The sequence below is a fragment of the Erigeron canadensis genome, chromosome 1 (genome assembly GCF_010389155.1).
Source record: "Erigeron canadensis isolate Cc75 chromosome 1, C_canadensis_v1, whole genome shotgun sequence".
Taxonomy (NCBI): Eukaryota; Viridiplantae; Streptophyta; class Magnoliopsida; order Asterales; family Asteraceae; genus Erigeron; species Erigeron canadensis.
In genome coordinates this window covers 22,651,227-22,672,524 of record NC_057761.1, presented here as the reverse complement: position 1 = coordinate 22,672,524, position 21,298 = coordinate 22,651,227, and the positions used below count along the sequence as shown (strand labels likewise).

The 21,298-nt window shown below is 33.7% G+C and overlaps 2 protein-coding genes and 1 long non-coding RNA gene across 3 annotated transcripts; 1 reads left to right on the top strand and 2 right to left on the bottom strand.

Annotated features, from left to right (window-relative positions):
- Positions 1–486: 486 nt before the first annotated feature.
- On the bottom strand, positions 487–4,764 carry LOC122582094 (CBS domain-containing protein CBSX6). The gene is made up of 2 exons (XM_043754451.1): positions 3,993–4,764; positions 487–1,717 (listed from the first exon to the last, which is right to left on the bottom strand). The coding sequence occupies exons 1-2, from the start codon at positions 4,340–4,342 to the stop codon at positions 808–810; spliced, it is 1,260 nt and encodes a 419-aa protein (XP_043610386.1). The 5' UTR covers positions 4,343–4,764; the 3' UTR covers positions 487–807.
- A 7,487-nt stretch (positions 4,765–12,251) lies between these two features.
- LOC122606772 (protein TIC 20-I, chloroplastic-like) lies at positions 12,252–16,392 on the bottom strand. Its single transcript, XM_043779631.1, has 3 exons — positions 16,301–16,392; positions 14,752–14,946; positions 12,252–13,023 (listed from the first exon to the last, which is right to left on the bottom strand). The coding sequence occupies exons 2-3, from the start codon at positions 14,924–14,926 to the stop codon at positions 12,383–12,385; spliced, it is 816 nt and encodes a 271-aa protein (XP_043635566.1). The 5' UTR covers positions 14,927–14,946; positions 16,301–16,392; the 3' UTR covers positions 12,252–12,382.
- A 1,781-nt stretch (positions 16,393–18,173) lies between these two features.
- Positions 18,174–19,558, top strand: LOC122595164. Its single transcript, XR_006323205.1, has 3 exons — positions 18,174–18,375; positions 18,822–18,873; positions 19,191–19,558. It is a non-coding gene; the product is annotated as an uncharacterized LOC122595164 (long non-coding RNA).
- Positions 19,559–21,298: the final 1,740 nt, after the last annotated feature.

Here is a 21,298-nt window from a genome sequence, read left to right as displayed (position 1 = left end):
ATATATATATATATATATATATATATATATATATATATATAGAGGATAGAGATCAAATGAGAAGGTACATTTAGGAGAGAAGAGAGAACACTCGTTAAAAAAAATTACAGATATTTTTTCTCAAAGGGCGTAGCCCGTAAGCTATAGGCGAAACCATGATGATTAAGGGCGAACCTCATTAAGTAGATCCCCTCCACCCCCATTAGTATACTTAAGGGTGAAGCCCGTATCGTATCCTTACACGTACAATTCACTAACTCAGGTTATAAATTTTTTTACTTTTTTAAAATATTTTTAATGGATTGAGTTAATTAAAAAAAGAATGAAAAAATAAAACAAAAAAAAACAAGCTAAAATAAATAAAAGACGGAACTTCTCTCCCTTCTCTGGTTAAGAACCTTCGGATCTTTACCCTATATATATATTCCCATTTTGTTAAAAATTTGAGGCATTCAAATTTAAATTCAGGGACTTCACCAAGGCAGGTTTGCAAAAACGTCAATGAAAAGAATAACTCCAGAAAGAGACAATGTACAGCTTAAAACTCCATATGTATACATACATTTATGACTGTGAATCTACAACAAATACCAAGTAAAGGTCAACATATTGTACAACCTACTCACACTGCTGCGAAAGAAACCCAACCAATAACCGACACGAGAACAAACAGACCTTTAACAAAACTGAAGTGACACGAGCAAAAAATAGAACCAAAGAACACCTGATTCGATGAGTCCAATTATCTTAGCATGCATATTCTTGATGCATTCCAAAATACCATGTACCCATTATACCTTTTTGACTCTAAGTCGATTGAGCTTCTTGATAAGGGCCGGTACGTGGCCGGGTCACTGCGGCTAATATGTCAGCATACCCAACCAACCCAACCAAAACATCATCATTCTCAGTTTCCGTCACCCAAACATGTGTTGCACGATGAGACAACATTTGTGCCATAACTGCAGCTAATGAGCTTGTAGCTTTACACGTCAAAGGGACACTTCTACCCCTATACATGCTCCTATTAGTCCCAAAACTTTGACTTGAAGGGTTAAGGTTAAAGAACCCAATACTCCTGCTACTAAAAGTCCTTTGCCTATTTATCCGGCCTCCACCACCGCCATTGGCTAAATTTGCACCATTTGCCGCCGTTAAATCGGGAAGTGACCTTGAAGAGACATTATCTTCAACACCCGTTACAAATTGACCTGCAGAAAGATTAGCAAGAGCCCAAGCAGCAGCTAAATAATCACATTTCCATAGTTTGGAAGCTGAAATCTCTCCAAGAATTTTCTGTTGACCATCAGGTGTCGGCTCAACAACTGCAAATGCACTTGGTTCACGGGGAATTTTAAGGGCGGCTTCAATTGCTGGAGATGATGCTTCAATGGAGCAGTAGTTTGGATTAATTATACCAAGGGATGTGATTGAAGATAAAGGAAGAGGGGCTAATGCTCCAAGACAACCAATTAAGAAGCGGATAACATCTTCTCTTGAAAGACAGCAATATTTATCACGGATTATGGTGGTGGGTGTAGAAGATGAAGTTCGGTTAATATTGGGAATGGCGATGTTTGGATTACTGTCAATGTTTTTGAGCCATTTTCCGTTGTAAAGAATTGAGAAACGTTTGCTCATGCCACGCCATCCTATGCTTTTTGGAACAAGAAGACGCCTCACCCCGTTCTTCATTATCTCTAATGCATCTATTAACCTAGAATAATAACAAATGTTCGTTAATTTAGATTGTTCATCCTTTTTTGTGTGGTGTCCTCAGTCTTTATGAAGAAAAAGAAAAGCCTGGAAATCTTAAAGGATACACATATATCATTGATTACCTAGAGATAAGGTGGAGTTTAAACCCATTAACTTATGATTGCGTAGTTCAGGTTTATGGTTTATCAGTAACAGGTCAAAAAATAAAACAAATATAGCTCACAGTAAACAGGTCAAATGTAGATGATTTTAGTTGTATATTTAGCATCATTCCTAGTAATATAACTTATGTAACCATACAAGATTGATTAGTTGTAAAATAACTTTTAAGAATGGATACAAAGTGTTGGCAACTTGGCATGAACAAACAACCCAGCCTGACCCGTTAGGCAACTCACCTGACAAGCTAATTTTACCACCTCTAATGTTAAATTTGATTGGTGGTTTCATCAGATAAACTGTGGTAACCACTAGGCTTGATCCTTGGCCAACAGGTTTAATATTTTGGCCAGCTTTTGGAATCTTACCCATTTGACCCGTTGAACACAAATAATAACCCAAATCAACCTGTCTTCAAGTAAACAAATTGAAATTGCCACCTCGGAATTTGAAAAGTAACAACATCCAAGAAATAGTATGGAATACATATGCAGCAGCAGCAGTACAAATTAAACCAACACTAGGGAACTAAGATTACACTTAAATTCACTCGTGAACCAAGTGACAAATACACAAGCATAGATATTTCCAACCAACCAATCAAACCATTGTACAGGTGGCAAATATGACGGTTTGGATAAGAAACATCTGGGTTGGCATGACCTATCGTTACTCTTTTGTCCAACTAATATAAGTTCATAAATAATTGACTCTTATCAATGATTAGCGTTAACCCAAGGTTGCAAAATTCACAACTCGGACTTCCCTTGGTTGCAAAATAGGCTAGAAACATTACCGTACTTGTTTAGAAACATAAACAGAATCCTTCAAATACTTCAACACATTGGTATATCGAAGATAAATATTAGTTATTGAGATTTCATTATTTTATAAAAATAAAATAGAAGGGTGGACTTGAGTTTGACCTGATTCGATTTTTCCGATTCTTCCGAGTTTGACCTGTTGACAGACTTTTTAGTCCTAGCATATCAAAATCGCTTTGGCTGGACCCTAAGGTTCGAGACTACGAGTCAGGGACGAGTTTTACAACAATGGGCAAAACCATATGCTATTCAGTATTCACACATGTCAGGCAAAGTAGGATGTTTTAAGCTTTTGAATACACTTTTAGTGATAATAAAGTTATCAACCCCTTTACTAGTTCGACCCGAAGTAAAAATATACTAATGAACCTGTTTTACCATAAACAGACTAACATTCCAACCTCTGAATTTCAAAAGGTAAACACAGAAATCCAATATATAAAACAAAACATATACACAGATCTAATTAAATAGGCACAGACAGATCTAGGGCAACACATGGACCAAGTTAACAAACGGATTAATATTGAAAAGTTACACGGTCTTCAGAGCATTTTACAAAAATGTCCGACTATTATTACTAAATAATTTGTCAGATCTAGTCTCGGTGGCATGATGTCCTCGACTCCTCGAATACACTACCTCCAGTGATCCGCATTTTCCTTTTTGATGCCAAAAACGTAATTATGTTCTACAGAAAGAACATCCATTCAACTCAAAGCCTGAAAGAATACATCCCTCAAATCCTAAAGTACTAGATTCCAGTAAGTTGAATTAAAAGCAATCCCATCACTATTAATAAGCAAATTTTACAATTCACATTACCAAACCTTAAATCCAACACATCTAAACACGTAAAACATATATTAAAAATCTCAACTAATTCATACCATTCACGATACACGTAAGCCCTAATCTTTTCATATCGACTCAACTAATTCACACAAACAGATCAACTGTGATTGCATATTATATAACAAAAGCTTATTTTTAACCACTTTCAAATTTACTTGATCAAAGTAAAATCAGCAAAAATAAAGTACTGATATTTCTTTTTCATCCAAAAACTCGGAACCTACATCTTAAGTTTAATAAAGCACATAAAAAAATTGCTATCCCAAACACCAAACATACAAAAACACAAGAAGAAAAACATGTAAACAAACGAGGTTTTTCCAATTCAGGTTACCCGGGAAAGGCGGCCTTTTTTACTCAAATGCCCGTTACCTAACCAGAGTAAAAAAAACAAAGACAAATATATATATATATATATATATATATATATCTAACCTTGTGCCAGGATCAACTTCTTTCAACAAAGTATTATCAGGAATAACAACTTCAGAAACAGGTGTTTTCAAGGCATTGTCTTGATCATTCAAACAATCTTCTTTAGCCAAAAAAGCAACAATATCAAGTGGATTCAAAATCCCCACAAATCTTTGATGTCTCATTTCTGCATTTTCAAACAACCCCTTTTGCACATTTGATCTTCTTTTCCAAACTGCAATCCCACAATCTGTTGATTCACCAATTGCCCTTATTGCAGCCTCAACTGTCTCATTTTCAGTAAACTCAACCATTTCTGGCTTTCCAACAGTCAGATCTCCAACTACATGATACAAAAACACTGATGCCATTATAAAGATTGAAACTTTGGATGACCCTTTTGAGGATTTGATTGATTTGTGTTAAAATCAAGTAACCCCTTTTGGGAATTTTGAGTCAAATTTGGCCCAGATTATAAAGATTGAAACTTTTGATGACCCTTTTGAGAATTTTATTGATTTGTTTTGAAATCAAGAAACCCCTTTGGGGAATTTTGAGTCAAAGTTGGCCTAAAGTTATAAAAGGGTATGCAAGAAAATTAAAAGAAGGTGGAAAGCAGTAATTGGTAATTTGAGAAGTGGTTTTAGTGAAGAAGATGAAATGAAGTGAGAGTAAGTGAAAGAATTGGCCATGAAGTAGCACAAATTGGGTTTAAAAGAAAGCCCATGAAATGATGAAAAGATTGAATTTTTTTTTGTTAGATGGAAATTTAGGTGTGGTTTTTCAAGAATGATAAGGTTAGTGTGTGTTTTTTAGTGTGTGTCTCACGGTTTTGTTTTGTTTTGTTTCGAGGAGAACGGAGGGAGAAGTAGGGACATCAAATTTTTCCCAAATTCTGTTTTTTAGTCCAGTTTTTGTATTAAACGTTTTTAAGCTTTTAACTTTTAGATTAAAATTTTAGATTAAAAGAAAAAGTTAAATGTTGAGGTTTTATATTAATTTTAAGAGAAATTATCACAAATCGTCATGTGGTTAGCTCGATTCGCATTTTCGTCCCTCAACTTTTTTTATCACTAATTGTCCTTGGACTTTTTCATTTCATTATCAGACGTCCCTAACACTAACAGTTGTCAAAAAAGCCCGTTAAATCCCTCATGTGCCATAAACGTGAGGGTATAATCGTCCAGCCTCTTTAAAACAGAACCACAGGGACAAATCTTATTTTTTGCTCCTAGTAAACCAGAGATTATATCGACAGCTCTTTGACACATAAGAGGATCAACCCATCGGAAATACCCACAACCATTTACCTTGCAATAACAACCATAGAACCTTCGACCTGAGTTACGAGGTGTCCATGATGTTCGAAGTGTTGTTGGGTTACCACAAAAACAATAAACCATTGATGGTTGTTGGGTTAGAAAGAAAGAAGAGAGATGAGTTAGAAACGAAGAAGATAGAGATTTAATTTAGTTAGGTGTTTGGAATAAAGTGTTATGGGGTAAAACAAGTTTTTTGGGGGATAAATAAGATGAGATTCGTCCCTGTGGTTCTGATTTAAAGAGGCTGGACAATTATACCCTCACGTGTATGGCACTCACATGTATGGCACTTGAGGGATTTAACGGGGCTTTTTTAACGATTGTTAGTGTCAGGGACGTCTGGTAATAAAATGGAAAAGCCCAGGGACAATCAGTGATAAAAAAAAAGTCGAGGGACGAAAATGCGAATCGTGCAAACCACATGGACGATTTGTGATAATTAAAGTTGCTCTAACTTATAAAAAAAAATTGTTAAGTTGTTTTTAACTTTACCAATAAAGTCAGAGACATCTTGACTCTTTGATTTCAATACTTTTTGAGTCTTTATCTTTAATTTTAGTTTAATGATTAAAATCTTCAATTTTATTAAGAATAACTTAAAAGATCTTAATTATAAAATTAAATATTTTAGATAATTTCATTCGAGCCTAGAATTTATATTAACCTTTGATGATTATTGGGTACCAAAATTTTTTTGACTTACCAAAAAAATGCTAATTAATGTATTTATACAGTATTGGTTTCGTATTGATACTAATTTATATGTAATCAAGGTCAATAATATATTTTTGATAATTTTCAAACTGATAATATTATTAATAAAAATTCTCACATCCATGTGTAAGCACATCTAGGAAATTATTATTATCAAACTATCAATGTTGAGCATATTTATTTTTCATTTTTTATATGGAATTATTGAGTTGAGTTGGATAGACTATCATTGATGGAGTTGTATAAGATCCAAAATTGAATTTTGCTACCGATCATGCACTATCAAACAAACTCTTTTAGTGTCATTGTCTAAGGCCTATACTTATAAGCCGTCTTCACGGCGTCGGACGCACAAAACGAAGAAGATGCTAGTAGCACCAGCGGCGTCTATCCGCGTCTGGTGCTACTACGTTTGATATTAGACGCAGAGAAGGAGTGCGTGTGGAGCTCGAAAAAAAAAACTATTTTTTAATCCAAGATTTTGAATTCAACGGCTACTTTCAAAATGATTTTTTTTTAAACCCTTATTTATTCTCAACTTCACACTTTCATTTCATATCACAACTTAATTTCTTTCTTCTCCTTTTCAACTTCAATAAACCATTTCATAACCCATTTTCCATAAACCATTCAGAATGTCTAGAACTCTGTGGACTCAAGAAGAAGATCTTTGTTTGTCAAGATGTTGGGTGACGAGGAGACCCGACCCTGTTACGGGTAGGATTGAAACGAATAATCCCAGCAACTGCTTTTGGACTGATGTTACTGAAATGTTCAACGAGGAGACCAATGGAGGACCACAAAGCAAAGCTCAACTGCAAGGTCACTGGAGCAAGATGAGGAGGGAATGCAAAGAGTTTGAGGTAATTTGAATGCAGTTAAATGCACAAGTGAGGAACGAAGACGATGAGGAACAATATGCAAGGGCGCATCGGATGTATCAGGAGAAGCATGGCAGAGGATTCAGATACGAGCATGTCTTCCAGGTAGCTTATCTTTGTTGCGTTTTAAGTTGTTTTGGATTTTTAAGTAGACTTTGTAGTTTGATTAAGTGTGTTTTAGCAGTTTGAATTGTGTGTTTTCTTTCTACTACTATTGTAATGTTTTTAAGTATTTTAATAAAATAAGTCTACATTCAGAGCATAAGTTTATTCATAATTTTAAAAACATTACAAACGGAAATAAAGAAAAACGTACAACATAACATTAAAACAACCTACTTATTTCTTTTGGGCATAAACTGCTCTGGCCATGTTGATGGACTCATCCAGGGTCATGACTGCACAAGCAATTTCTTCCACAGCTTCTTTAATCTTGTCAAACTTCCCCTGCAAATAGGTAAAGTATTGACACTCAAGCTCAGTGCAATGCCTTGTTTGTATATACTTGATTTGTTCTGCACACCATTTTTTTTTCGCTTGAAGTTTTAGACCAATTTCAACAAGGTTGTCTTCGAGGATATCAGCCATGATACTGTCATTCACTTGGTCGGCAGTCATTTGTGGTTTTAGGTTAGGGGCATTTGATGAAGAAGCCATTGCAGATGTATTAAAGTGTGAGTTTTGAAATGAACTATCTGGTAGTGAGACAATATTTATAGCTGAAGTCACAGACGCTCCTCCAACGTTCAAAATTCAAAATATTTACATTTACAGTCCCTCCAACAGCCAAAAAAATATTTACATTTATAGTCCTTCAAAAATTCAAAAATTTTCGTTTAAAATCCCTTAACGGCTACCTACTTGTTTCATGTATAAATACCAACCCATATGGCTTCATCAGATTATCACATTATTAATCTTCAAACTTGTTTCATCTGCTAACTCACTTACAATTCCAAATGGCTTCATCATCATCATCATCAAAAAAGAACTTCACCGACCTCGTTTTACTGAAGAGGAGATGAAAGCACAAATCCTGGAACATGTCAAAGAGGACACGCTCCTTCAAAATGAACTCTCTAGGGAACTGCTTTACCTACGGAAGAAGAGACACCTATGCGACCAACAAGTTCAGGAAATGGAAGCACCAGGTCGCACGGTCTCGAAATACGAAGAGACATATTCGTATTATCTGCAGGCGGAGAGCAAAATTGTGAAGAGGGCAATCAATCATGTTTTTAAGGCCGGTCATACATTGACCGACCAATGCACTTGGGCAAAATCGTTTCACGACAACTGCGGTGAAGGCAAATCAACATGGGAAGTGAAATGTCCAGAACACGACAAGTGGTGGGCCAATGAAACGGTTCACCGTTGAATCGGAAAAATGTTAATCAAAGACGACGAAGAGTAACCGTATCATTATTATGTATTTCTTTTTTTTTTCCAGTACTGTCTTTTTTATTATTGTAGTATCTTTTATTTTTAAGTAATGTAATGTGTTTTAATTATAATAAAATGCGTTTGTTTAGTTTTGTGAAAAATAAAAATGAAATAATATAATAATGGATGAATAGTGTTAGAAATGGGTTAGAAGTGGAAGTTATAAGGAGTGGGTGTTTTTGGTGTGTCTGGAAGTGATGAATAGTGTTAGAAGTGGGTTAGAAGTGGTTCCTTATAAGTATAGGCCTAAGTAACCCCAATTAGGAAAGTGATTACATAATAGTATATGTAGCAAATTATGTAATGGATTACCTTGATTGCAAAAGTAAGTCGTTGATCATGTTTAAAATCATGATTGATGGAAATATTTTTGTTTAAAATCTAAAAAATGAACACATGAAATGCGAGAAAGACTGTATGCCTGTGGATCTTTATTGTCTAATATTAACATTATACACATCCACGTTTCAATTTTCTGTTTACTTGTTGTTTTACGGTCATTTTTAAATATCATTCCACTCGTCTATTTTATTTTTAGATTGAGTATTATATCATTATCAATCAATAGATTTAAACTTTAATTAAATTTCATAAGCTTATTGACGAAATAATTAAGGGATAAGTATCTTGGAATGTAACAAACTTTGGACGAATGTCTATAGTGAGAAATAACTAAAGTTTTGTGTATTGTATGTAAACAACTTTAAAAAATGTTTATTGTATGTAAGAAAACATACGTGGCAACCATATAAAGGTGTCACTTGTCTGATTTTAATTGATTGAATACATTTTCTTACATACAATAAACATTATTTTCGAGTTGTTTACATACAATACACACAACTTTAGTTATTTCCTACTATAGACATTCGTTCAAAGTTGTTACATTACAAGATACTTATCCCAATAATTAATCATTAATTTAGAAAAGGGATAAGTATCTTGGAATGTAACAAACTTTAAACGAATGTCTGTAGTAGAAAATAACTAAAGTTGTGTGTATTGTATGTAAACAACTCGAAAATAATGTTTATTGTATGTAAGAAAATATATTCAACCAATTAAAATTAGACAAGTGACACCTCTATATGGTTGCCACGTATGTATTCTTACATACAAAAAACATTTTTTAAAGTTGTTTACATACAATACACACAACTTTAGTTATTTCCTATTATAGACATTCATCCAAAGTTTATTACATTGCAGGATACTTATCCCTTTAGAAAAATCTTGTCCTTTATATGAAATGTCCATGCTGATGGTGTGATGAACAAATATGCACATCTGTTGTACTCCATTGATCAATCTCTTGTTTAATATTTAAACTTTTAAAATATTCAACTTACCTTATTCGTTAATTTAAATATCTTTTCTTATATATTTATAAATACCTTAATAAATTTATTTACAACACACATTTTTCATATCTTAAAAATAACTACACTATCCTCTTTTATATTAACTACCTTTACATTAATAATCACACCACTACCACTGTCACCATGCATCACCATCAAAATATCAAAAATAGTTATTATTCAACTCTAAATTATGTACCTAATTAAAAATGAAAGGATTTTTAAATAAATAATGTACGTAAACGTCAAACAATTTTGAAATTTTAACTTCTTTATCTTAACCTAACCGTATTTATAAACAGTTATCTAAGACCCGTTTGTTTATTTATTCATTAAGTAATTAATGGATAAAGTGACCGATTGAATATATAATGTCGGTGTGGTTAAGTTAATATAGTTATTTTTTATTTTATAAGTCAAGAAACAAATATGTTTGATTGACTTAATAGATTAGGTATTTTTTATTAAGTTCGTTAAGTCTTAAACAAACAAAACAAAAAAAAGTTGTTTAATTTAAACTTTCCATCACTTGAAAAAAGCAAAAACTTTGGTGAAATAATTCATTGTTTTCAATGATAATAAGTTTTCCAAGTAACCTTTTTGGATGGAAAAAAAAATCTTTTTTCAATTATAAGGAAAGTGAGAATGATGTTGTTTTATACAAGTCGGGTGAAAAACCCTCTTATGCTAACTTTTTAATATATCTTGAATATTGTTATATAGTTATTGTTTCTTGTTGAATTAAAAAATTAACATGTGAGATGGTTTTCTCCTAAGTTTTTTTTAGACTCTAAAGATATTTCTATATAGCTATATTTTCTTTGAACGGCATTTAAAAATTTACTAAAATAACTTATTAAAATTTTATCAATAGATATATTCAGATGATGATATGTAACTCATATAAACTATATTGTTATGTATGAATTGTACGGGTTTCATATCGAGACAAGAAGTAGTTTTTTAATTTTTTCAAATTTTTTTTTTAAAAAACAACAAGTGTTAGAGCCACTTAGAGGTTAAGGTTTTGAACCCAATAATAACATTCAAGGTGTACAAAAAGTTGAAAGCCGCATACTCCTGCAAACTACAAAATCGGATTGCAAGAGAGCCTAAAATTTGTGTTTGTATTACATATATATATCTTAAAAACTCAATATTTTTGCAAGATACAACAGTTCAAAATAGATTAAATGATCTTTCATGGATTACAATTAGTTAAATATACTAAATAGGCGTCTCAGGTAAAATTTATTTAGTGCGGGCTCATTTCGTTGTGCGATTAACACACATCATACGCGTCTGAGGTAAAATTTACTTAAAAAAAAAAAACTAAATAGGCAAAAGTCATTATAGTCGCTGATCAACTTGGAGTCCCTGATCAAAGCAGTCACTAATCTACTCAGTGATCATCGTGAAACAATGTTTATAACCTAAGTCAACCTAACCATTATATCAGTGCATGGTTGAAGACAAGTTCAATCAGGTCATTTTTTTTTGTCTTCGTTTTTTTTTCCTTTGAGTTGTTTTCCAAAAACTGGTATGGTTCCCAGTTGACCAGGTGACTCAAACCGTTTTGTCATTTTTAAAGAAAAAAAAAACCAGATATAATATTTCAACCAAGATTGTTATGAAAATTTCTCCTCCTTCGTTGTCAATAAATCATTATATTAGGAAACAAGAAAATCATTATGTTAGGAAACTAGAAACTTAAAGTAAGCCAATGTTTTTTTTTTTTTTTGAACAACTGAAGTTTTTTTAAAAAAAGTTTCGGCATGGTGCCAAAGTACAAAAGAAAAGATGGACTCATCGCCCAAATTGACCATGATATATTAGATTCATTATCACGAGTTGAAATCCAAAAAATAAGATAGAGATACAATAAACTGAAACACATCACTGCCTGATTCTTCACTTGCTTGGTGAATGACATGGTTCCTATGTTTCCAAAGTGACCACCACCACACAAAAAAAGTAAGCCAATGTTAGTTACCCATTATACCAAGTTATTGAACTTTTGGTTACGAGGTGCCCAACGCTCTTCGTTCCTTTTGTCCTTAACCCAGGGACGAGTCAACACCATTAAGTGGGGCTCGTCCTTGGCCACTCGTCACTGCAATAAATAAGTGTAGGTGGAATGTTTAAGGTATTAGTAGTGGGTCTTAGACTAGTCTTAACATTGAGAATGTTTTACAGAATTAGTTCTTGGATAATCCTTGTCTATAGTCCTTCAGGGGCAAACCCTTGGTGACACTACCTATAGGACCCCGCAAAGTGGACAACTCAGGCAACATGAGCTGAATACTTCAATGTACTATAATTTTTTAATGATGTGTTTGCTGAGGTGGTAGTTATGCTTGAGCATCTATTGGTGGAGCAAACAAAGAGTAATCAGGTATACTATATAAGCAACTACTAGAATAACCATGTTACATGCTGTAACTTTATGCCATTTTATTTTAGATCACCAACAGACTTTTCAACTTGCTATTTGTTTGTAAGGAAGTCATGGTTAAGCATCACGTTATGTATGCTGTAATTTAAATGTACAAACAGCAGTACAACACTCAAACCATTTCTTACATTAGCCAAGAGAATCAAAATAGCACCTCATAGTTCTAAAAAGGACCAAAAGGAGAGAATTGTCAAGTACTAACAATAACAACATGATTAACGTCGATCAAGACACCTTATTCATATGGGATTTGAATATAAGCTGCATCCGAAACAAATGGAACATCAGCATACATCCCAGCAAGAGAACACCGAATACATTCCAAAACCGTGAACAGGAAAGCAAACGCGAAAGCCGTCCAAAAATGCATTCCAACCTTACCCCAATACCAGGCACCCGGCAGCCACCGCCATACAGTTCCTGTCACTTGAAGAGCAATTTCCAGTAGCATCCCCGTTACCACATGAAATCTAAAAAAGTGTGGCCACTCTTTTCTTCTAACAACTGCAAGGTAAGCAACTATGAAATATGCGATCAAGAACCAACTTGGTAAACCCCCAAGAGCACTCAAAAAAGGGTAAGTTAGGAACTCGAAATCTTCCAAGAAAGGGTGGAGGTGAAAGGCGGTTTCTGCATACATCCATGTTTCATGAAGTGGCATTAAGTATGGTAAGCATGCTAAAGTTCTCCAATACCATTTTGGTTTTTTCTCCATTGGGGGAAATTTGTAACTAAATGCACCGGTATCTTTTGATGCTTGTGGAGAGACAGTAGAATGACGTTTTCGAGACAATCTGGCTGGTGTTTTGGATGTGAAATGGCCTAGATGCCCGTATAGCGGAGATGATACGGCAGAGAGATTCACAAGTGGGGCTCCTGCATCAAAAATGTCGAAAAAGAAGAAGAAAGTTAAAATAAACTTGATTTGATCGAAAACCAGAGGTGGCACAACAGGCAAGTTGGGCAAAAGTGCAATACATCAAATCGGATGATTTTAGACCGGGTCAATTTGAGTCAGCACTTGGTCTATTGTTTCTCATTTGTTTTACAGACAAATATGATTACAAAACTATGCTGTTCAAATGATAATTCGATTCTCAGATATAACAATTTAGAGGTAAACTTCTGTTATGTTTGACCTGCTCCATTTTAGCTTGAGAACTATATGTTTCACATTTGACCTTTAGAGTAAAAGTAGTAACCACAATGATCTGTTTATCCATAAATGAGTCAAAACTGCTACTACTAGCAGAAAAAATAATCAAACTAGTCATGGTTGTAGGATCAGACATTCCAACTACACTACTCAAGGAACAGAATGCTTTGGCATAAGCTTGTAAAAACAGATTTATTAAGTTCATGTGATATTTATTTGTATTGAGGGAAAGCAGAAAACTATTCCATGTAAATATAAATCCTAGAGCATAATCTTTAGCAATTACAACTTTTATGTACACATCTAATATGTATATACTGTATAAAAATCCTAATTAGCAATTATACCACAGTACCTTCAAGTATTGTTTTATCTGCTAAAAAAATAAGTAATAAGATTCAGTTATGAGCAATGGAAACAAGACATCTTTATCATGAGAAGGTCTCACAACAGTGATATAACTAGGTTCTTTACCAGGCCATAAACTAGAGAGTTAGGTTAAAGGTAAGCCGGCTAAGAGTGCTCTAATACAAAAATTACGAATATGTATAACCACCCTTTTCATTTCTCATTCTAGAGAACAATCTAAAGGAAGTTTTCACCACCATGACAATATGATCTTTAGAACTTCCACACACACACACAAGTGGTTTTATGGGCCAAAGAGTTTAATATAATATTATCTCCCAAGGAAAATTGTCATACCAAGATGCAATTTTGATCTAAGTGAGAAAACGGTGAAACAGACAGCAAAAGGATATTCAGCAATAAGTAATCTATTTGAAAAGATTTTAGACTAATTATTGTACATACAAACATGTATATATTCTTAAACCCATGTCCGTGGGTTGTATGCGATAAGTTAAGGTAGCCCAAACTCCAAAAATGTTAGCTTTTTCTCGAAGAGTACATTTTTTCTTGATTACATGATGAGTTTTCAGTCAATCCTAATCCAGAAGCAGCATGATTAAAAAGTGGAATGCATCTGAAGATGCTTTACTATCTTGAGAGCATCATGAACTGCATAAAGGGTCTTCTTAGAATTGCAAGTTCTTCCCTTCCATTGGGTATCTCAAAGGACTAACAAAAATAGACGACAATACTTTTTCTCAAATTCTAGAAGATTTCAACATGCCTAGTTGAATCACCACATAAGCAACAATACCCAATCTCAATGGTGTGAAGGGTATTGAGGAGGTATGATATGGACAGTCATTCCCCTATCCGTGCATCGAACAAATGATACATTCTTACGATAACAGTTCTTCTCATACTGAAAAGGTCCAAGTCAAGTATGGAATAATCTTTAAGAGATTATGTCCAGTAAAAACACTTTTTGTTACTTTCACAACTTCAATAATCGATTTTTTGATCATGAATATAGCATGTTACAAATGGACTTATTCAAAACTTCAGCCGAAGTAAAACTAGTTAGAGGATACACAAACCTAGGGAAGAGAAAGATCTGTGCTCCTGATGAGATTTCAAAGAACTCCTAACCCTCAAAAGTGAGAGTGCCTGCGGACGAAGAGCACATATAGACATTGACTTCAAAGGCTTGGTTTTACAGGTCTGATATTTAACTAACTGCCCCCCATATATGGAGTAACCATTTAAAATCATACTGAGACTTTCGTATGAACCTATACAAAAAACATGCAATAAAAGCTGTATTAGAATTCATAAAAGCTAAAAAAAACTGAGAATAACCTGACAATGTTCATTTACGTAATACATTACAAATTACCCACATTATTAAACAAAACACTTTGAATTAAAGTATCATAGCTTTAGTTTAACAAAAGTTCGACACTTCAGAATTATATCTCAAAAAAGACATTATTTTCCAAAAAGTAATGCAAACTGCATGCAGTACTAAATTCAACAACATGGGTCTTCAATTTTCAACAAAACTTATGCCAACTTGGCAATAGAAAAATACTGAACGTAGCATCTTAGATAAATAGTTCATCAGATGTTTTTCAAGATATGGGAAAACTAAAAAACATGTTCACATAAAAATTGTATATGCATATCATTAGACCTGAATCATGAAGGCAGTTAAAAGCTTTCAAGGATGCCGGTAGGAGATTTACCTCTAAATAAACTTACCTTATGTACACTTTCCTAACAAAAATTGTTAGATAGTGATTCTTATCCTTATTCTCATATACTCATTTCACACGGTTATTCAACAAGTATCCCCCTAAATAAACTTTTCAGTGGATATTAGAACGATACAACATTACCCAGCCTAATAAAGGAAAAAAAGAAATAAAAATAATCCTGATATAACGATTCAAGTTCAGGTCGTTCACTCTATTTCTCTTAGATTATTATCCATTGAGAACCAAACTATTTTCCCATCATGCCAAAAGTTTAACCAAAATTCGATATTGGCCAAACCAGACCTCATTATTCATTAAACGAGTAAAGCTAGATATTTTTCCCTATTCAGGTTATGCGGAAAAGGACAAATCTTTTGGCACAGAATGTACAGCGTAACCAGGTATTCCATTATTCCAGTGGCAGCTTTGGGTTCCTTTCTCAAGATTTTACCTAGGGAGGTTCGACCTCTTGTAACGACTTGAGGACGCCTACCCACTTAGGCTACCTAGCAGGTGGTTTAAAAACACCTAATCTTTCGAATCTTTGTTGCGAATTCTATAAATTATACGACCTATGGTTGAATCATGACGACTTACTTCAATTTTCACTCTTATCTCTGTCATAGTAAAACTAAAAATACCTTACAATTTAATTACCAACCAAATACATGGGTTTTTCTTTTCTATACAATGCACATATTAAACCCATAATAATCACTTTACAAAACTTACTAATCAATAAACTGTTGTACATTAGAAAATACATTATCTTAAAATGATAATATTTGTTAACATTAAGAAACTTCGATAAAAAAACACAAATAAAATCTCATAATAAAAAGCAACGATATAATTAAAAGTGATATAAAAATAAGAAAATGGAACTTACCGGCCGGCGGTTGTGACGGCCAAATATCCCAGCAGGACCTGGCTGAAGGTGGGTTTTTTGTTTTACACAGAAAAAGATAATGTAAAATGAAATATTACTACAAGTCTACAACTTTTGTTGCCCGCGGCATTTACATAAAAAGCCCTCATATTATTCAAAGGGAACTTCCTAATCCCTATCACTTTTTTATTCACCCGATCATATCTTTTAGCAACAATTTTATTTTTTAGCCTACAACCTTTAGCAACGATTTTTTCTTTTCTTATACAACATTTAACAGAGATGATATTTTTAGCAGTAATTTTGTCTTTTCTACCTACGATCTTTAGCAACGATTTTATCTTTTCTGATACAACGTTTAGCAACAATATCGTTGCTAAAAAATAAGTGTCGGAAAGGACAACTCGTACACTACCTTTAGCAGTAATATTAGTGCTAAAAGGTTTGTACATGTTGACATAAATATGAAAGTAATATTAGGGCTAAAAGGTTTGTACATGTTGACATAAATATGAAACATTAAGCGAGGTAAGGGTGAAACACTAATTGAGGTTTGTGAGAAAAATTAATGCAAGGTCTCCTTCTGTATCTATCATATCCACACCAAGAAAACATCCTCCTTGGTGTTCATATTTATTCTTTTTCAAATGATGTTTTTTTAATGAAAACAACCCCAACCAATTGAGAGAGAATCAATAGATTACTTTTCGGGCTGATGGAAACCCAGCAACTTGTTAGGACTAGGTTTTGCCTTGCCCCTTTCTTCTTATTAGGATGATAGGTTGGCCTGAATCAATACGATGAAAGCGATCCAATCAAGTGATGAATCCGACGATTCAAATTTTAAGCTTGGCTACAACCCCGAAGCATTATATAAAAATAAGGTATAATGTATACGATATCGTTCATATATTTTTTTCATAGATATTTTTCGTGAATAATAAAATATTTTATTTGTGTTTACTATATTTCATACATTCGACTTACATGAAACACTTACGAACTAGGCTCAAAGACAGGACGTGAGCTCGGTTTTGGTGATACACAAGCGAAGATCTGATAGAAAGACAAGTGGTGTAGATTGGAAAGTCTCGTTTGTTTGTCATTGTAAAGAAACATATGATAAGAGGGGGAGCAAAAACAAAGGAGTGAAACATATGATAAGAAGGGGAGCAAAAACAAAGGTTCTAGGTCCAGAAAAACTAATTGTCCGTTTATGTTGAAATGTCATTTGAATATAGATGTAAGATGATGGTTATAAGGTAAAGGTGATAGACCGTATATAATCACCATCCATTAGGGAATGATGAGGGTCATTCCTATTTAAGGCATATGTCTGTAGTTGAAAAGAGTTTGTGGAAAGGGTAGTAAGACTAGGTGGTAAATCGAGCCGAATTTTAGTACGTGAATACAGGAATTTCCAGAATACAAATCCACAATAATTGATATATATAACATAAGGAAAATAAGGTCCGAAGATGCAAGGAAAACTCTAGGTTAAGTTGTCACTTCTACCTTAAATTAGGGTACTTGAAGTGACATGAAAATCTCATTTTTTAATTCATGCAATGCAGGTTATGTTCTAGATGGCACATGATGGTCATACGTGTATCATGTAACACCCCATAAATTAAGGTAATTCAAATAGGTATTTTTAATCTATATGAACTAAAATATAAACATTATGATATATAAGTTATATCTAGTATATCTATTATATGCCTAAAGTACCAGTCAACTAGTTAGTGCCTTTATTGTACACAATAAGTTATTTTAGGGACTAATGTATCATATATGTAAAGTTCATATTTATTATTATTAGATAAAGTTAATCAAACAGATATATATGTAGAAATTTAAAAGAAAAAGTGAAAGAAAAACAAAAGGGAAGTTAACAGAAGTATCTGGGAGCTCCTTCTACAAACACGACATATACTTAGTGTGTGAAAACATGGTGTCGTGAGTATGTGTCCCTCTCGTGAAGATATCTAGCTCAAGATTAAAGAGAAACTTGATTTTAGCTAACTAGAAAGTAAAGTAGAGTGCTTTTGATCTTTAATCAGGAGTAAATCAAGGTATGAATTTTTCTACTAGATATAATCAACTTGATTTTTGTAGAAGATCTGAGACTCAACTTACTAGTTGAGATATTATAGATAAAGATGGTGTGGTAATCTTATACCACCATGTTTTAGTCAAAAAGAGAAAGATATGTTTTTATAAGATTTGATTATACAAGTTTTGCTTTATATAATTTACTCGTGATTTGCAACAAGTTGATTGGAATTGATGTAGCAGATACATGGATGTTTACTTAAACAAAAGAAGTAATTTTTATAGTGAATAAAATCATGTAGACAAGGTGTTTGATGTAGAGCCTCAAAGAAAATTCGATTTTCAGAAAAAGGTCATATTAGCTATGGGATATTTTGTAGTTAGAAGCTGATGGAAAACAGCCCAAAAAGAATAGATAGTTGTATTTTAACCTTTAAGTGATACGTGTATTATGCTTTGTGTATAGGTGATACAAGAGATCAACCAAGTTTTACTTAAAAGCTAACGGTGATTATAAGGTGAGTAACGGATATAATAGAATGATAGGTAATATCCGGAATGCGTCTAGATATGTATGAGGGTATGTACTTATCACATTACCAGAAGGTTATTTTATACGGGATTGATCTAGATATCTCTCGTATGAGTATGCCATTTATTTCATGAATGTTGAATGCATAGAATTACCAGAACAGGAATTCCTTACATACTAGAATGTGACTCTGAATTTGTTTCAGATCACAACAGAAAGAATTTAGATTATGCATTCTTTATATGCTAGAACCCGTTTACTCACTAAGTATTTATACTTACCGTTATATATGTTTTTTTTTAGGTGAGACAAGTGGAGCCCGAAAAGATCCAGGGAAGGGTATAGCTTAGCACTAGCGGTGTTGCTCGTTGGATGGGTAACGAGTATCTCTTATGCCTTCCTTTGATACTAGTTACGCCCTTTTTGTGCAACTTATAAAGTTGCAAATTAAACCAGTTTGTAAACCAGCTTTTGAAACATATTATGGTAACTATATAGGGTCATATTGTAAGTAAGTAAATATGTAGTTCTATCCATATCAGTTTGTAAAAGGGTTTTTGCAAGCAGGTCCTAGTAAAGTATGAATAGTCGTTTTGAAACAAGTAAGAAAGTAGTGTTTGCATCAGCTTGCAGCCTGGTCTTGGTCAAGCTTAAACCTCATGTATCTTGAACCTGGATCGTCATTTTGTATGTAAATATGATGTTGAAAGTAGTACTAAATGTTTTGTTTTAGGCTGAGATACGCCAAGGGTTGAGTCGACTAGTGAGCAGATTCACTACTTGTATGGTTGGTCTTCTTGGTCACTCCAAAACCAAAAGAAAAACTACCTGATCGTTTGTCCAGTTCATACCCTTAGCGTTTGATTATAAAATACGAGCTGCATATGTTAGTTGTATAGCTTCCCCTTGGTAGTCCATGTCCAGAACCACCACCTGATGCTTTTTGTCCAGTTATATCTCGGCTTTTGGTCATAAAATGAAAAGTAAATATATAGGTAGCTTGGATACGTTTCTCTGGTTCAAGTTAATGTTAAACCACCGGATGGTTTTATATAATAATGGTTACATATTAAAGTGTGTCGGGTGGTAGTTGTTCTTAGTGATTGGATCAGGAAAAATCTTTCTAGTGAGTTTACATCATAATATAACTATACTCCTGGTCAAAACCCGCGAGTCTTTACTAGTCCGGTATTTTAAAGATCTTATTCTCTAGCAGTGTTATTACATGAGTGAGCTCAATATTTCTGGTCCTTTTTGGTGCTCTGTACAAAGAGACTCTACTAATGGTTTTGTCCAAATTATATCGTAGTTCCTGATCATTTAACAAGAGTCGAATTTTATTAGTTAGCCTCCTACAGTTTCAATTCGGGGTTTATGTTGAAACTATTTGATGGTCTATGTCAAAACCTTCTGATGCTTTCTGTCCAGATTATATCTAGCTTTTAGTTACAATCAATACTTATTAGCAAACTTTAGATGATCTTTATTGTTGGCTCATGTCAAACCACCTGATGGTTTGTAGACTAATTACTCTGTTACCAAAGATCAGGTGGTAGTCGTCTTTCAATAGTTGATGTAAAATCTGTTCATCGGGTTTACATGGTAACTACACTCTGCCCCTGGTCATAACTCTTGAGTCATTAGTTTCAGTCTTGTGTTTAGAACTTCATCTTATATTATGTAAAGGTCTCATGTCTGGAGCTTTGGTCATTAGAATGGTACACGTGTAAGTAACAAGTCATGCACCAAGTTCTATTTTTGAGATTATACACTAGTCGATAATAGTTACAGTTTATAAAAGAAAAATAACAGAATATAAATGTTTTTTTTAAATAAAAAAAAAAAAAATTTCTCGGGCGTTTCATATCATTACACCACATATGAATAATTGTACGAAGAATAAACTCTCCAATCATCCTGATATACCATCCGTGATGTAATGATACATGTATTGAGCATCTTGTTGCATCTATAACATAACCTGCGTTGCATGCATAGAATATGAGATTTCCATGTCACTTCAAATAACCTAATTATGTATAAGTGACACTTAACCAGCATTGGCGTTTCCCTTGCTTCCCCAACCATCATTTTGCGTCTTTTTCTTATGTTGTATATATCTTTCATTCTGGATTTGTTTTTCTGATGTTTCACCCGAACTAAAATTCGACTCGGTTTACCACCTAGCTCACCCCTCTTTCCACAAACTCTTTTTTAGCTACGGACATACGCCTTAGATGGGATGACCCTCATCGTAACCTAATGGGTGGTGATTATGTCTATGGTCTATCATCTTTATCCTCCAACAATTATTTATATTCAAATGACCTTCCAGCATAAATGGGCAATTAGTTTTTTTGATCCTCAACCTTTATTTTTTCTTTCCTCTTATCATATGTTCAACCACCATG

What these genes read in the sequence shown, in the direction of transcription:
- LOC122606772 (XM_043779631.1), bottom strand. Translation starts at nt 14,926, where the DNA reads ATGATTTTAAATGGTTACTCCATATATGGGGGGCAGTTAGTTAAATAT. An exon ending in CAGATCTTTCTCTTCCCTAG is followed by an intron (nt 13,024 to 14,751) that starts GTTTGTGTATCC and finishes TTTTTGATGCAG; the next exon opens with GAGCCCCACTTGTGAATCTC.
- LOC122582094 (XM_043754451.1), bottom strand. Translation starts at nt 4,342, where the DNA reads ATGGCATCAGTGTTTTTGTATCATGTAGTTGGAGATCTGACTGTTGGA. An exon ending in GAAGTTGATCCTGGCACAAG is followed by an intron (nt 1,718 to 3,992) that starts GTTAGATATATA and finishes TTATTATTCTAG; the next exon opens with GTTAATAGATGCATTAGAGA.